Source organism: Rhineura floridana, chromosome 3 (genome assembly GCF_030035675.1).
Source record: "Rhineura floridana isolate rRhiFlo1 chromosome 3, rRhiFlo1.hap2, whole genome shotgun sequence".
NCBI classification, from domain to species: Eukaryota; Metazoa; Chordata; class Lepidosauria; order Squamata; family Rhineuridae; genus Rhineura; species Rhineura floridana.
Genome location: NC_084482.1, coordinates 58594331 through 58612058, shown reverse-complemented (window position 1 = coordinate 58612058; position 17728 = coordinate 58594331). Strand labels below are relative to the sequence as shown.

At 43.6% G+C, this 17728-nt stretch overlaps 1 protein-coding gene across 2 annotated transcripts in view; it reads left to right on the top strand.

The window, feature by feature from the left end:
• Positions 1 to 2147: 2147 nt before the first annotated feature.
• The window catches only part of XYLT2 (xylosyltransferase 2), a 44888-nt gene continuing 29307 nt past the window's right edge, over positions 2148 to 17728 (top strand). Inside the window, exon 1 of one of the 2 annotated variants that reach the window (XM_061616066.1) lies at positions 2148 to 2654. In XM_061616066.1, the coding sequence (XP_061472050.1) occupies positions 2514 to 2654 (141 nt within the window). In that variant the 5' untranslated portion in view covers positions 2148 to 2513. The remainder of the gene's footprint in view (positions 2655 to 17728) is intronic. The other variant, XM_061616065.1, reaches the window with a different exon arrangement.

Genomic DNA, 17728 nt, shown 5'->3' with positions numbered 1-17728 from the left:
TTTATGATTCTTACAGACATTTCCCAACATAAAACCAATGTCACCTTACAATAATTGATTTTGAGGTTCAGTGTTTCAAAACAAAATATCATACAAAACGGAATTACAATGTACCATTTGTAATTCAATTGTATGAGAGCATTGATCAGGGGTCTGATTACTTTTGCAAGTCACTGTATAACTAAATTATAGGTCTGGGTAGGCTTGCTGAAAGAAAAAGTTTTCAGCAGGTATCTAAAACAATATAGTGAGGGCACCTGCCTAATGTCAATAGTTAGGGAGTTCCAAAGCATAGATGCTTCCACGCTAAAAGATTAACTCCTCATAAATGCAGAACAAGCATTATATGGAACAGGTAAAAGTACAAGTTCCACAGCAGTAGAGACACTTGATCCTATTAGAGTGGATCTAGACTTAATTCACATTCAGAGTAAACCCATTAATGGGTCTATAAGTATGACTTAGTCTGGGTCCAACCCACAGATTTTAATGGATTGAACTGTTGGATTGTCACTCCAGACTATAATCTAAATAAAATGTATAAGAAATGTATGAAAAAATCATCAGGAAGAAAGGATATTCAGATAACCTTCCAATAAAAACCAGTCAGGAGACAGGATGTTAATAATAAAAAGTATATTTAACCAACTGGTAATAAATCTGCTGAATGAGGATTGTGAAACACACTTTGCAGCTTTGAAACATGGCAGTCTGCAGGTGGAGAGACCTCCAACTATTTATCTGGCCTGGATTCACACATCACCCTTCTTCCAGTGGCCACCTTTCCATAAACACCACACCATTTTCATACAACATGAGAATAGGGTTGCCAGGCCCAGCCTTCAAGAGGTCTTCTGTATTTTTAAAAGTTGTGCAGGGGCAAGGGAGAATTTCACCTTGTGGTTTTTTCCATTACAGTGTTGCAAGAACCTGTACTTGGCTGAATTTTCTCTTCTCTTAAAGATACAGAATCATTCTCAGGCCCTGAGCCTGGCAACCCTACATGAGAATGAGCTCACCAGACTATCATCCCAGTACATATATCGGGAAACCACCCCAACCACTGATTTGCATGTTACAGGATGAAAATATACATTGGTGCAGACATTTTTACATCAACATTTGTATGGCTCTGTATGAACTGGCCCCTACAATTGATTTAGCTAGTCACATTTTAGCTCATCTTTCTCCCAAGGTGTATATGGGACTATCCCCTTTTACTATCTCATCAAATCCCTAGGAGGGTGGATAACCTGAGCGAGTTCTTGCCAAAGGCTATTCAACCCCTACCCCATCCACTGTCTTTAAATGATGAAACTGAAAATCATTCCATTTCTGTGTGTGACCGAAACACTGAATCAGTGCCTATTTTCTGGTACCTAACCCTAGAAAATACGTCTGTAATTTGTGTGTTTTCCACTGCTTCCTTGTCAACAGCCCCTTTCAACAGCCCCCCGTCCTAGGAATGGGGCATTCTGTGGCCCTCTAGATGTTTTTGGACTTCAAGTCCCAGCAGCCCTGACCATTGGCTGCACTCAACGAGCTGATGTGAGTTGGAGTCCAAGTTCATATGAAGGGCTACGTGTTATCTACCCATGCCTGACCTAACCAGACCATCCACCTTGCTGAACGTGTTTGCATTGCAGCCATTCTGTAGCCAGACTCATCGTCAGACTATAAACTTTCTCCAGCGTTGTGTGCGTATAAACCGCTACGGCTACTTTACTAACACTGGCCACATTCACAAGATACATTTATTCCACTGTTGTTCCACTAAACAGTCATTGTTTCCCACAAAGAATCCTGGGAAGAGTAGTTTGTGAAGGGTGCTGAGAGTTGTTGGGAGACCCTGACTCCCCTCACAGAGCAACAATTTTCAGAACTCCCTGGGAAGGACTGACTATTAAACCACTCCGGTCATTGTAGCTCTGTAAGGGGGAAAGGGATATCCTAACATCTCTCAGCATCCTTCACAAACTACCCTTCTAAGGATTCTTTGGAGGAATCATGACTGTTAAAGTGGAATAAATGCAATGTGTTAATGTGACCACTGTGCACAGTTAGCGAAGAAGAGCCTTCAACAAAGGATAAAAAGAGGGAGGGAGGATCCTTTCTTCGGCAGTGGCTCTTGGAATAAGAACGACAGCTTCTACGAAAAGTAAGAGCGTAGGCGTCAAGCAGGAACCACTCCGTTTTTTCGACCCAGAGTTCTGCAGCCCTCGTCGTCGTCGTGTCGTCGCCGCACGCCTGTTAACGGCTCCGGGGTACCGACCGTCCTCTGCCTTGCTTAGCAAACCTCAGTCCTTCCCACACATATTTATTTTCCTCTCGCCGTGCGGGTGTTCGAGATCTGCCGCGTTGTGCGTGCTCGTGCCCGCGATCTGCAGGGTTCTCAACTCTGCCGCCCTCTCTCTCTCTCTCTCTCTCCCTCCCCCTCCTTCCTTCCTTCCTTCCTTCCCCCCCCGTTCTCTCTCTTGCTTCCCTCTCACCCTCCCTCTCCCTGGCCGCCAGGAATGAAGATGGTGGCAAGCGTCCGGGTGCAGAAGCTGGTTCGCCGGTATAAACTGGCGATCGCCACGGCGCTGGCCATCCTGCTTATCCAGGGCCTGGTGGTGTGGAGCTTCAGCAACCTGGAAGAGGACGACCAGGGAGAGGTAAGGGCAGGACAGGGCAGCTGGTGCCCGCAGCGATCACGCAGGAGGGCAAGGAGAGGGGGGCATAGCCGGAGAGGGAGGGAGAAGAGTATGGTGTCTGTGGGAAGTGGGCTCCTTGGGGTCAGTGCCAAGAGCCGTTGGAAGGGGCTTCTGGTGTGGGGCTGAAGGGTGGTGGTGATGGGTTGGGTCAGTCAGGAGTGGGCGGATGTGTGATTTCAGGGCGATGGTGGTCTCCGGAGTGTAAGGCCGCCCCGCCTGCTGCGGAAGGAAGCATGCGTTCATTACACATACATATATACAGTAATGTTGGTGTGAGGTGTTATAGTGCATTAGGACCAGAGTAGCCGGAGGCGAGGCTGGTACCTTTCCACGGCATGGGGGTGACTGTGCTTTGGGGATTACGTGAAACTCTTACTGAGTGCTGGTGTAGCAGGGTCGGAACGGTTGGGTGATAACGCACTATGTGTTCCTGATAGTTTTAGGAGTCGGTAACTTGTTTGGTGTGTGATGGAATGGTCTGTCTATTGGCAATTTTTAAATAAAAACAATCTTTGAGAGAGGGGGTGCTTTGGATGATAGTGAATGAATGTTGCATTAAGGATCTTGTCTGCTCCAATTCTGTGTTATGTTACTCTGAAGCTAGTAGTACCACTAAACTCAGTGGAGCTCACTCCCCCCAAGTAAGTAGAATCTGGAAGGCATGTTATGAAGTTACTGTAGCAGGAGCTTGAAGCTGTTATTGAAGAAGAAGTGCACCTGGGGGCCTGTGCCGAAGTGTGTTTGCTCTGGAGACATGGTTGGGATAGCTTAGGCCTTGGGCTTACTAGTGGGAAAATATGCTATTAGTAGGGCCATTAAGGAAACTTGGTGTGGCAATTTAGATTTGATGGGGCGTGGCATAGGAAGAACATAGGAAGGGCCCTGCAGGATCCGACCAAGTGCAGCATCTTCTAACAATGGCCATATGCATGCTTTCAGGAAGGACTTTCACTTTACTGTGGATACCAGAATTTGAATCTGGGACCTTCTCCATGAGGGACATTTGCTCTACCTTTAAGCTATGTCCACCCCCTTGTATTCAGGAAATGTAACACAGTACAGTGAAATATGAGATGATGTTGCAACAGAGAGCATGAGATAGTAAACAATGAGCTGGGTGGAATACTCTGGGGTTGAGGAATACATGGGGAAAGTTGCAGCTTGCTGTAACAGTGCTGGCTTACATTTGGAGGTTGCTATGAATGTTTCGTGGGGCAGGTGCAACTACGCAGTGAGCAATTTGTATGTAGCAGAGACTTGCCATGTGAATCTCAATGGTGAAAACAATCAGATTCACATGGTGAGTCTCTGCTACATACAAACTCCATGCAGCAACTCACCCCATACAAACATCAAAATTGATAAGTCTCAATGGTGTAAACAATCTCAGTGGTGAAAACCACTGAGACTTATCACAGTTTGGATGTTTGTATGGGGTGAGTTGCCGCATGCAGTTTGTACGTAGCAGAGACTCGCCGTGTGAATATGATTGTTTTCATCATTGAGATTTATCAGTTTTGATGTTTGTATGGGGTGAGTTGCTACATGCAAACATTACATGGAGCTATTTAGATAAGTCTCTGTATAGTGGCTGTAGTATCCTGGCCCTTAGAGTGGGGCTGGACAACTTAGTTGGCACCAAGCTGGCACCAAGAATTACCTTGGAAATGTGTGATGAGTGGGAGAGGCAAAGATAAGTTCTCTCTTGTCTGTTCAAACTCGAATGAATGGGGATGCCACACTGTGGCCGATGGAAAGATTACAACACATCTGTGTTGCCATTTGTACACATGAACATTTCTTATGTGCTTTCAAACCTGAGTTGATTTGAAATCTTCCCCCACCCCACGTCAGCTTGGGTTAGATATGTACATATCTTCTTACTTCTCAAGTTGAGTTAATTTCTGATTTGGACACACACTGAATCATTTCCAGAGTGGTTCTGAATATCTGTCTCAAGTTTACTGAAGAGGGCTACAGTACTGGCCACCAAATCAGCCTTCAGGCATGAAATTAGAAGCATCAATTTTGAATGTTATAGAAATTATCTTTTTGTTGCATATGAGAAAATTGAAACATGGCTAAGCTAAATCATTCTGCTATTCCCATGCTGTCTTATGTGTGTGGAATCATTCTGACTGATGTAAAATAAAAGGTGAGCATGATGCCTTTTCATTTAACACAGGGCTAGAGAACCTGTGGCTTTCTCAATGTTGCTGGATTCCATTTCCCTTCAGCCCAACCAGTGGGCAGGGATCACAGGAGATGGATCCCAGCAACATATTAGAGGGTCCAGATTCCCCACCCCTGATCTAACGCTTGTAAAACATTTTGAACACCTAAAGAATTTGAATCACTTTGTGCTGTGGTTACAATAGTCAACCTCTTCATTACCAATGACAAAACTGCACTGCCTGCATGCTTTTCCTGATGTTCTTGATCATCTTTAGGGAGGCTAAGTCCCACTGGAATGTTCAACCCAAAGTTTGCTGGCACAGAACATCTGCTTTATATCTTGAGCTACATTTACCACTTTTATGTCAGAACTGGCTTACCATGACAGACATAGTCTGTCTGGATTAGATAAACTAGATCCCTTCTGTCTCTACCATAGAGATTGCTAGCTTGCATCTGGTGTAGTACACGTAATGGGAGATCTATTTTCACTGTCTGGTTTGGAAAATTGGATGTTATTGGCATCTTAAGAATGTGTTCTCTAAAAACTGAAGGGGAAAGATCTTTTGAAACTCTCCACCCTTGTCCATGAATAGTGTGTACTTGGCTGCCTGATCTCTTGCTGTTTGCCTCCAAATCGGTGAAAAATAATTTTTGTACAGAAGACATTTTTGTACATTCACCCAACACATTATATGAGAACATGAGCCCATTAGCCAGTTCAGCAAGCTGAGGACAACATCTTTTCATATATGCACCCATTGCTCCCTGAGTAATCGCAACTGGATAAGCCTTACTGCGAAGACATAAATAAACAATGAAAGTCTTTCCATGGCAATCTTTACTATTATGATGTCTGTCTGATTTTGCAGATGCAGTAGACTTTCCAGAGACCCTTGGTCTTCTGCAGTAAGATATGAGATGTTAGATAAGTAGACCTGCACTACAGGGCCATGAAAGTGTTACCTCAGGGAGATGTGGATGGATGGATTTTGCTTCACACTGTGGGCCTCACTGTTGGTTTAGGAAAAATTTATATGTTCGAGAAGCATGTGGTAGAGCTCTCTTGGGGCTGTTACTTCAGAAGGGTAGCTGAGAAGTTTTCTCCATGGCATGATTTTCATGAATGGGGAATTCTTGATGTAGGGTAGGTCACCTCATGATCCCCCCAGCTGCATTCTGAAGTGGTACAAACCTGGGAAGGTTGTGCCACATGATTAATCTGAAAGCACAGATTGGCTCTCATTTTAAGATCTGGAAAGAATTTTCTCTTTGATCAGTCTAAGTAAGATCTTGGTGATGGGGGAAGTGATCTATTTCATGGGTGTGGAATTGCTCACTTGTTTCTGCCATTTTTCAAAACTATTCCTTGCCTGCAGGGACTTGGTGTTCACTCTACTTTCTGCTAATACCACACTGTCATCTGAGTTATATACATTGGTCTGCAAAGGAGTTTATGCATGGTATAGATGTAGATTTGTTGGTAAGTGGACAGTTGCAACTCGTTTGATCTGAATGACTTTCAGATTTCTCCCATTTTGTGGGTTTTTTTCTCATCCTAATGAAGCTGTAGAAACACACCCTTCACAAGTCAGAGGGCCTAAGTGGCATAATTACTTTCAAGCCTTTGTAGTCAGTCTGTCACTTTGGTCACTATTTATGCCAATCTGGACCACCTTTGAGAAGTGTTAGCAGTAGTGTGGTATAAAGTAGGATCAGGGTTCAGGATGGAACTCCCAAATGTTCACATCACCATGCAGATCCAGACTGGCTAAAAAAAGTTGGTACAGATTGAATATCATCCCTTAAACTGGTGATTTGGTTCTGAATCAGCCCATCATACATTTTAGTTTCACAGTACAGAAAACACAGTGGTGAAAGGATCAATTGATTATGCTGGTCAAGTATAGATTCCACCTTTTACCTCCTGTGGTGATTTTTATCAGAGTTTGATTAGGAAAGTTCCTTGAATCATGCAATAAATTTGCAAGAGGATTTTATCAAATGATAACTTGTTGGCATTTAATTACTGCTGTTTCTGTAAAATATCCATAAAATGAGCTCTACCCTGATGTGTAATTCTAATCAATTGCAAGCAAATGTTTTGAATAACCTATTCACAACTTCTGTAATATTAACTGTCTAATTGTCCCATAGTGGTAACTTAACACTGTATTCTTATACATGCATACTCAGAAGTGTCCCATCTACCTAAGTAAGTGGGTATAGGATTGCAACCTGAATTAAAAATTACACACACACACCCCGGCTCACAAGCAGACATGTACCCAAAGCCCAGTTGCCACACCAGGAACAAAATGATAATTCACTGGTCTTTTTTCCAGAGTTTGGAAATGTTACTTTTTTTCAACTACAACTCCCATCAGTCCAATCCAGTGGCCATGCTGGCTGGGGCTGATGGGAGTTGTAGTTCAAAAAAGTGACTTTTCCAAGCTCTGCTTTTCCCCCCAGAATAATGCTATTGACTTTAATCTGAATATTCCAAAGCTGTAGCTCTCATATGTTCTGATTTTTAAGTGCAGCAAAACCATTACCTCCACCCTCAGACCTTGATCTCTGGTTCTTTTCATGATGTTCATGCACTGTTGCAGCCTGTAGCCATATTTGTTTTCCCAGAAGGGACAGTTAGATTTATCCATTGGACTGTCTAGCTTCTGCTTAAAAGCAGCTGTTTCTGGCTTTAGTTCTGTTTTTGGAAAGCTCCTCTTTAGTACATGCTTCCTTTTGCCTTCCTTCCTAACTTTTTGAGGTTCAGGGTTTTTTTTTTTTTTGTTCAAAGCAAGCTTTACCACAAGATGCTAAGTTGCAGCTAAGTATAGAGTGAAAGTGGGAGGAGACGCAAGACCTTCCGGTCGATTCAAAATCTCAGTAAGGTCACTAGTCTTATTGTGGACCATGTGGTTCCCCAACAGAGATGTAGATGTGGCAAAGAGCAGCTGGGACAAGAAAAGGAGACTGGTCCTTCAGAAACAGTTTTTTAAAGGAAATAAGAAACAAGAATCCAGATTTCAGCATAATAGGCTGAAATGAAAAGGAAGCTTCTCTTGTTGGTGGAAAAAGGTGACATTTTCTTTCTTTCATCCTAGCTGTTCACAACAATAAAAATGGCTTTGTTCAAAGTATAGGGGGAAATATAGGTAGAATGTATTATTGTCAGGATTGCATTTTCTGTGTTTTTTGCCTGGACATAGATTTTTGTACATTCAGTGGGGGATTAGTTTAAACTTAAATATATCCATTATTTGGATAAAGCTAAACAAAAATGTCCAGATGACGCAGACTGTGCACAAAAGTCCCACTGTTGAAATAAGTGGATCATATTTCCAGAGGAAAAAAATACAGTATATCGGGCTCCACTTCTAAGCATGCAGCATACTTGGAAGTAAGCCCTATTGAAATATGTGTGACACTCCTCAGTAAACGTGGTTGTGATGTGGCTGTAGGAGCCTACGGTATTTGAAACATGTCCAGATTATGTTGTTTGTCTCATGTAAAACATTACCTGCTCAGTGTTCAAATTGAGAGAGATGAGAAACATCTCCATGAATACTTAATGCTAATCTTACTTATATCTGAGTGCTTTCTAAAAGGAAACGTATAGGGTTTCATATCAATATTACATCTTGGTACATACTCGGATCCTGTCTGCTCTATACATTTTAAGCCCCTTTGGTGCTACTTTAAACTGTCATGGTGTCCCCCACAGAATCTTGGGAGCTGTAGTTTGCTGAGAGTTGTTAGGAGATCCCTGACAGAGCTACAGTTCTCAAAGTGGTTTAACGATCAGTCCCTATTCCCAGGGAATTCTGGGAATTGTAGCTCCGTGAGGGGAATAGGAGTCTCCTAACAACTCTCAGCACCCTTTGCAAACTACAGTTCCCAGGATTTTTTGGAAGAAGCCATGATTGTTTAACATGGTATAAGGTGCTTTATATGTACAGTAGGGCCCTGCTTTTTGGCGGCCCACTAATACGGCGGCTTTCAATTAGAGTAAGGCTGCACTCATATGATGCTCGTTCCGCTTTTATGGCGTTTTTCGGGCATCGGGTGCCATTTTATTGATGGAGTTCTGCTTTTTGGCAGGTTTCGCTTTTAGGCGGGGGTCCGGAACATAACCCACCATATGAGTGGAGCCCTGCTGTATAGTAAGGATGTGGCCTCGGACTTGGAAAAGAAAACATTCTAAAACAAAAAATCAGTTGAAATGTTTTTTCTATCAGTCAACAAGATTCTCAAGCTTTTTAAGAAAGTATCTCAAAGTGTCTATATTGGCCATACAGATTTAGCTTAATGCTAATCTTACATCATGTACACCAGTTTACACCATTGTATTCTGAACTGATTAATTTGGTATAACTAATTACCAGCCCTTTTGAGTTTGTAGCCTCTTCCCTGCAAGTACATAAATACTGGATTCATTCTCCAAGACTTGTTAGCCACAGAAGAAGAAATGAAAGTCTGAAGAGCATTGATGCTGTAAAGCAGATGGTTTGAACATTCATTGACCTACAGTTGTTGGAGGTATATTTGTCTGTAACCCTGGGGAGGCCACAGTTTCAGCACAAGGAAGGAGGAAAATATGTGTATTTGCTTTCGTTCTTTATTCTGTTAGTTGTATTGGGCAAGCCCTCATTCTTATATAATGTGTGCCCAGCACAAGAACTGGGGCGTCTCATTGGAAAGAGGGAGGGGATGAAGCTCGGTGGTAGAGTACATGCTTTGCCTGCAGAAAGTCCCACATTCAGTCCTGGTGTTTCCAGTTGAAAAGATCAGGTTGCAAGTGATGGGAAAGGTCTTTCCCTGCCTGAGCCCCTGGAGAGCTGCTGCCAGTCAGAGTAGGCAATACTAAGCTAAATGGATAAAGGTCTGACCTGGTATAAGTAACCTTCCTATGTTCACAAATCAGCAAGTAACACTGGGCGGGAAGGGGTGTGGCTCAGGGGTAGAGCACATGCTTTGTATGCAAAAGGTCCCAGATTCAGTTCCTGACATTTTTGGATAGGCTGGGAGTAGACAGTACTGACCTAGATTAACCAGTGGGATGACTTTGTATAAGGCAACTTTCTAGAACAAACAACAGGGATAAGACAGACAAAAGGAAGCACTTTTAAAGACAGAAGAACACTGTTAGTCTGTGGTACTCCGAGCCACTTCATACATTTCAAAATTTCTGCATGGGCCAGCCACATGTAACTTAATTGTGTGTGATTATGACATGTGATTTGATACATATGCAAGCAACAAATAAGCACTGGGAAGCTGTAGCCTGTTACATGCATGTGTGGTTGTCATAAGTAGCAATCTATATAAGGCTTATATATTTTGTGCATGGTATGAAGTGGCTTTTATTGTGTGGAGATACAATGCCAAAAATATGAGCAGGGTTAAAAATGGAGGTAGTTAGAACTTGAAAAAAACCACTGTTGGTGTCTATTACTCACAAAATAAGGAAGTCTAGAAACCAGTCATGCAAGGAAACATGGCATCGTATACAGCAATGCTTGAGGGGGGGGAGTCTGATCCCAGTTTTAATTTTTAGGAGCTACAGAAGGTTTTTAGGTGCCAGTAGCACAGTTGCCCAAAATTTCCAATTTCTAGTTGCCAGCATCAAATTTGAGCAACCAGGTACCTGGGATTTCCTCCCCAGCCCTACGCAGCTCTGCAATAGGAAGGAAAATCCTCTGCTTACCTTGCAAAGGCGCCACTTCTTCCTTTTATATGTTGCCCTTTCTAGGAAGTCAGAGCATTCTTTTCTATTTTCAGAGCCAGTAAGACCTCCTAGTAGCCGTGGCACACAAGAGGAAGGAGATGCGTCTCTGCAAGAGGGGCTGGCAGGCCACTTCAGGCAACTTGAGGGGCCTAAGCTGGGCCATGAGTTTGCTGCCCATATCTCTTTAAGAGACCTCGGGGACCATCCTCCAAATCTGGACAGGTTTATAACTACCTGTGGCTCTGATAGTATGTACCTTTCTGTTTCCTTGGCCTGCCCCCAGTCTCTACTCAAAGGTTCCTGTTCTCGGTACCACATACAATTATTACTTTCTCCCACAGGCCACAACAACAACAAAAATAAAATAAAATTTCCAATTCTTTAAAAATATGAACTTTGTAACAGGAACTAATAAAGGAGCCCTGAGCTCCTGCTGGGAGGAAGGGAGGGATATAAACCAAGTAATAAATAAATAAATAAATATATGGCCATCTATGTACATAGCTCTCATTTGTGTGTTTTGGTGTTTCTTCTGGCAAAATTGGGGATCATTTTGTGCAGAACCCACATTAGTCCAAATTATGATTGGATGCAGCTGTTTTTAAACCTCCATATCCAGGAAGCTGCTGTGGTGGGATGATTGGATGGATTTTTTTTAATAATTGCCCTGTTACTTATTGCTTTGTACTGGTATTGATCGCTGCTGGAGGAAGTATATAGGATTATATATACAGGTTTTTATGGAATAAATAGTTATGAAAGATCAATAAGCCTGCTCTCCCAAAGCTGGTTATTGGCCAGACAAATCCTAATGGATCTTAGTTTTCTGATACCTTTGGTTGTATTCAAATATGTCACACCCCCTTCCCCAAAACCCATGGGGAGTACCTGTTTGGCTGTCTCTCCTAGCTCTGGACGGCAGGCATGAGCATTCAAAGAAATGTGGGAAGCTACAGCTGTTCTGGCCTGGTGTGCCAAAAGTTTGATTACAAGGATAGCCAATATTGTACTCTCTAGATTGTGGGCTGCAATGGCTGGAGACATGCATTGACTGATTAAATTGTGCATGCATGAGTGAGCCTCTGTAACAACCTGTTTTGATGCTAACCAAATAAATCCACAATAAATTAAAAAACAGCCCTCCATGTGCAAGCTTAGGCTGTGACATGTGGCAGAGTGATGGTGTACCAGTTATGCACAGACAGTAGCCTCTCTTACGTCACATGTGGACAGTGGAGGTTCTCAATGTTTTGAGATCAGATTTATTCCCTGATTTATGGTTTTACCAGTAAAGCTATCTTGTGTATATTGCGCTGCAGCCCAGTTCAGTGCAGCTGCTAGAGGTGGAGCAAAGTGGAAAGGAGAATCTGGAAATATGAGAGTGCTGGTCTGATGAGCAGCAGGCAGTCTGTGTAGGCAGAGACTGGTGCAAAAAGTTCTGCTGGATTGTTAAACAGAAGTTGGGAGTAATTTATTTTCCTTCCTCTGTGATTCGAGCAGAAAGGATTGCTTTGGCATGGTGTAGCAATTAGGAGCCACTGAGTTCATTAACTGGCAGCCAAAGGAAGGACTGGGACAGGAGGGATGCGTTCTCACCTGTCACAGACTAGATTAAGAGCTCCTTCTGGGAGAGACAGATCTGTCTGCAACTGTGTCTGCAGCTACCAGTTAGGAGACCCATCTTTAATGCTCAGCCGTGCACAGAAGGAGGGGGCAGTGGGCAGGTGTTCCAGCAGCTTGCTTCTCCTTCCTTGTCACACTCGCGCTCTCTCGCTCTCTCTTTTTTTTTTCCCAGGTTGAGTGTAGTGGGGAGAACACATTTGTCCCAAAGGGCATCTTCATTTGAAAAGACGGTGCAGTGGGCTGGACTTGTGGGAGGGCAGTGTGCTTGAAAGGAATAGAAACACTTGCACAGATGCTGCTCGGGGTTCAGCTCTCAGAGTCCACAAAATGCCTTTTCTTGGGAGAGAGAGGAGGCAGGGAGAACATATCCTGGACCACAGGCTCCTAAAGCACACACCTCTCCTTGCTTCCCCAGCCTAAGATTGAAGGCGAGCTGCATCCTTTCCAAAAGGATGCAAGCATTTCCTTCCTGCTGGGCATACCTGACTGACCCTGCCAGGATGTGTAGATTTCACTGGGGAGTTGGACTTCAGTTGTTTGCCAGTCTCCCTCCTCAGCTCTCCCTCCTCAGTGAACACAGGTTTTTAAGTCCCTGAACAGATGGCTCAGCCTGGTGACTAACGAGCTGTTATCTCTGCCTGTTCTGGCCTCTCTCTCTGTAAGGTATGCTTGTAGAAGAAACCTGGGGAAGTTTTTTTATCTTTCCTTTCATTTAGTCGGTTTAAAAAAACAACTGCTGATTAGAAAGTATGGTAGACGTTGGTCAATCAACTACTGACTAGTAGGGTATATGTAAAAATCAGCAAGCCTTGTTAGCGTGAAAGTTGGGGCCCAGGTTGTCTGCCATGCTGTTATATTTTTTAATAGACTAAAATTACTGCCTTTGCAGAAGTTCATCTAGGGGTGCTTCCAGGCTGCTGCTATTTTTGGGTGGGATTCAATAACATATCAGTAAACTCAGGTTATGCAATTATAGTTGACTGGGAGGTCTCGTGCAACAAACCTGCTTCCCCAAAAGATTGGACTTCTTGTGATAAGGAAATGATGGGAAATGCAATAGGAAGTGTGGGATAACACTTGCTTTGACCAATGTAATCTAACATCCCTGCAAACAAATCTGAATGAATGCTCAATAATACATTGTCTGGAAGCTCCCTAAGTTGGTTGGGATCCTTTCCCAGCCTTTCATTTCTTGGTCTCTGGGGGTGGTGCGTTCCAGGATCTTTGAGACTGAAAGAACACCCCAAGCCATCCGGTTATATTTGTGTGTGAGAAAGTGCACAGTTTCCTTTCCTTGCGATAGAGATGGCCAACTGTGGGGCCACATACCCCAGCTGTGCCTCTGGGTAGTACTCCATAACTGGGGCGCTCTTACTGTTAGCTGTAGAGCTTTGTCAGCTATAAAGGAATTGGGCATTGTTTACCAGAATAGACTTCTGACCCTCAGACTACTGTGTCTCCCTTGGCTATAGAAGATGATGTATAGTACTGTGCTCTGTACGAATGGAGGTGTAGCTACCTCAGTAACTGACCACCTGTAGCTTCAAGTGGATCAAGTAGTAACTCAGAGGTGAGTGGGTTGAATTCCATCAGCCCGTATGAATCCAAGTGTAATCTTCAAGAACGTTGTCTGTCGCCCTAATTGATTAGCCAATATAACTTTAACTGAGATTATATGAAATAATCGTATTCATTCTCTGGTCCTGATGATGATTCACATCTAAAATGGCACTGCTTCTGAGGCTGTGTTCATGTGAACAGTCTTGCCTGAGGGTTTATTCCAGATTAGCATCCTTACTTTGCAAGTGTTTGCATCAGTTCAGAGTGGGGAGGGTATATCTCATGCAAAAGCAGTTGCTGAAGAAGTCATCTTTTTTTTAAAGAGACTTGACACATTCACATAGTGTGCTCTGATTTTTACACGCAAAGATCGTGTACGTAGCTCTTGAAGTACTTCAGGACTGGCCCTGTGATGACTCATAATGATGACCACCCCCAACTTCACTTTAAGCGTTGTCTTTGTATGTACATGAAATGTCTTCAGTGGAGCACGATGTGTGTGTCACCCTGCAATAAGAAAGTAGGGAGAATGACACCTGGGAGACCAGAGTTAAACTGGAGGGTGGGGAAATGAAATTAGCTAGATGAAATTATTATGCATAAAATGAACAACCTCTCCAGATATGTATCTGTATACATTTGCGAGAGGGTTAAACAAAAGAGATGTGTTGTAAATCTATTGTTAATTGCAATCAAAGCAGATATAGGCAAATACATGGGCAATGATCCATACCTGGCAGTAATGGAGAAGTCTGCTCCATAATTAGAGCTAATCTGTGGTTTCTCAGTACCTTCAGCTGAAGCAGCCACTGCAGAGAGACAGGAGGTTGGCCTAAATCAGGTGGGGGGGATCTTTGGCCCTCCAGATGTTGCTGGACTACAACTCCCATCTTTCCTGGCCATTGGCCATGTTAGCTGGGGCTGATGGAACAGACAGAGCCGGACCAATGATGGAGAGCGCCTGGCTTGTGTCAAGGGCTACCATGGTAATGTGGAAAGACAGCTACTTTTCTTGTTTCCAGATTTTCTGGGACCTTCTTTAGTTCCTATGACTAGATTTCACCAGCAACCAAAAATAGACCCTTCTCTCTTGTCTCTTTTCTTCTTCGTGTCTGCTAGGATGATTACTCAATAGAAGCTATTTAGCTTCAATCAGGTTTAATTAACTTATTGTGATGGGCAAATCCTGTTTTTGGATGCTTTTGAAACACAAGTTATAAATTCACAACTGGTCCCAAGGTCACTTCAAAGGCATGCTAGATTAGTCACATCCCAGGAGACAGCAAATCTTGTGTGTGTTTCATACCCATTGTCCGAGCAGTCACAATGCACTTCTTTCCAGATGGATGTGTGGTTAAAGTGACAGTTTTAAGAAACATTAACCATCCTCATGAGTAGGAGTTCCCATTTCCTGCCTCTGTATGCCTTTAGCAGTTAATAATCACCTGGTAGGGACAGCATCAAAACTTCTTTTCCCCACTCTTCTGTTTCACATCTTCATCACCTGCTTTATCAGACAAGATATTACATAAGGACTTTGCCGCTATTTTGTGACATTTCGGCTGGTCCTAAAACAAGGTATTGCCCCAAAGTGAATTATGGACTGACATGACTACCTTGGCTTTCTACAGAAAAGGATAAACTTTCCCGGGGGGGGGCAGGGCAGGGACATCAGAAATGATTAGCTACCAGGGGAAAATGCTGTCCACTATGACTCTGATCCAGTTAATTTATGGAAGCTGATTTTTATCCTAATTATACAGACACAAGAGTGGCTGTATACTATAGTCAGCATGGATTTTTCACATTCCACAGTGTTAAATTGAAAATACCCCCCATGCCATTCTGATGCTTCCCATAACCTCATTTCACAACAAAACCTTAAACATACTCCTAAACTCAGAAACACTTGCTTAACAACCCCCTAAATTTTCTTGGCAATACACAAAACAGTCAGAGAATTGAGAGTTCAAAGTGTAAAAAGAGAGAGAGAAAACCAGAACCCTTCGGGACTTATTTTCTGTCAGAGTTCTCATAATCTGTTGAAATCAATTAAAAATCAGCCATGTCCACAGAGGATCTGTAATCCTGTTACTGACCTTGCCCCATACTCTGACCTTCATCTTCTGCAGTTTAAAGGTTTTAAAAGTGCCTCGCTGATTTTTAATTAATTTGAGAAATTTAGCATTGAACTCAGTGATAAGGCCAAGCATGCTCAGTAAGAACCAACTGTCAGTGTTCTAAAAGCCAGACTCAAAGCTGCTGAGCTTGCCTAATCAGGGGGCCACATCCATGCCAGACCTTTATTTCACTTTAGACAGTCAGGGCTTCCCCCAAAGAATCCTAGGAAGTGTAGTTTGTGAAGGGTGCTGAGAGGAGACTCCTTATTCCACTGACAGAGCTCCAGTGACCAGAGTGGTTTAACGGTCAGCCACTCTGATTGAAGCTCTGTGAGGGGAACAGGGCATCTCCTAGCAACTCTCAGCACCCTTCACTAACTACACTTCCCAGGATTCTTTGGGAAAAGCAATGACTGTCTAAAGTGAAATAAAGGTCTGGTGTGGATGTGGCCAGTGACAGCTTTGGTTTAAATTTGGGTGGGAGGCTACATGTGCCTGCTGTAGAATAAAAAGGTGAGGGAAACCCTGAAAAAGAATGATACTGTTCACAATGTTTTCCTTTTGGAAAGGAAAGGGTTTTCCCCAGTGCCCACCCACCCAATCTCCTTATCTCCCTCCCTGCCCCTTCTCCAGGTCAGTTTCACCTAACCTAAGCATGATTGCACAGGAGTAAATCCCACTGAACTCAAAAAGCATGCAAATGATCAAACCTGCCCTGCCCTCCTCCTCCCTCCTATCCCCTCCCTTTTGCTCCTTCCCCCACCTTCCTTCACCCCTCCCATCCCCTTCCAATCCCCTCCTTCCCCCTCCCCTTCCTTCCCCCTCCCCTTCCTTCCCCTCCCCTCCCCTCCACTCTCCCCCATGGTCAGTTTTACCTATCCTAAGCATGATTGCACGGGTGTACATCTCATTGAACTCAATAGGCATGCAAATAATCAGACTTGCCCTCCCCTCCTCCTCCCTCCTATCACCTCCCATCACCTCCCTTTTGCTCCTCCCCTTCCAATCCCCTCATTTCCCCTCCTCCTCCCCTCTACCCTCCCCCCCCTCCTCCTCCATGGTCAGTTTTACCTATCCTAGCCATGATTGCATGGGAGTAAATCCCACTGAACTCAATAAGCAGGCAAATGATCAGACCTGTCTTTCCCCTTCTTTGCTTCACCTCTGCCTTCCTCCTCCATTCTCCCTTCTCCCCTGCCCACTCCAGCCCTCCCTCCCTCCCCATAGTCAGCTTTACCTAGCCTAAGCATGATTGCATGGCAGTAAATCCCATGGAACTCAATAAACATGCAAATGATCAAACCTGCCCTCCCCCTCCTGCCTGCTCCCCCCCTCCCCATCCTCTGTGGTCAGTTTCCCCAATCCTAAGCATGATTGCAGGGGAGTAAATCCCACTGAACTCAATAAGCAGTGAGAGGGCCTTCTCAGTGGTGGCCCCCAAATTATGGAATGATCTCCTTGACGAGGTCCGCCTGGCACCAACACTGTTATCTTTTTGGCACAAGGTCATGACTTTCCTCTTCTCCCAGGCATTTTAGCATGTGTTTTATACTGTTTAAATTTTTAAATTGTGTTTTAAATTGTTTTTATAAGATCTGTTTTAAATTGTATTTGTTTTAATGTTTTTAGGTACTGTAAACTGCCCAGAGAGCTTCGGCTATGGGGCGGTATACAAACATAAATAAATAAATAAGCAAGCAAGCATGCATGCAAATGATCAATCCATTCTCAGCAAACTTGCACAGGATCCCATTTCTTACCTCCCAGATTAAAAAGCAGAGAAATTCACTAATAGGGGGAAAAAAACACTCTTTGGAGATGGCAGG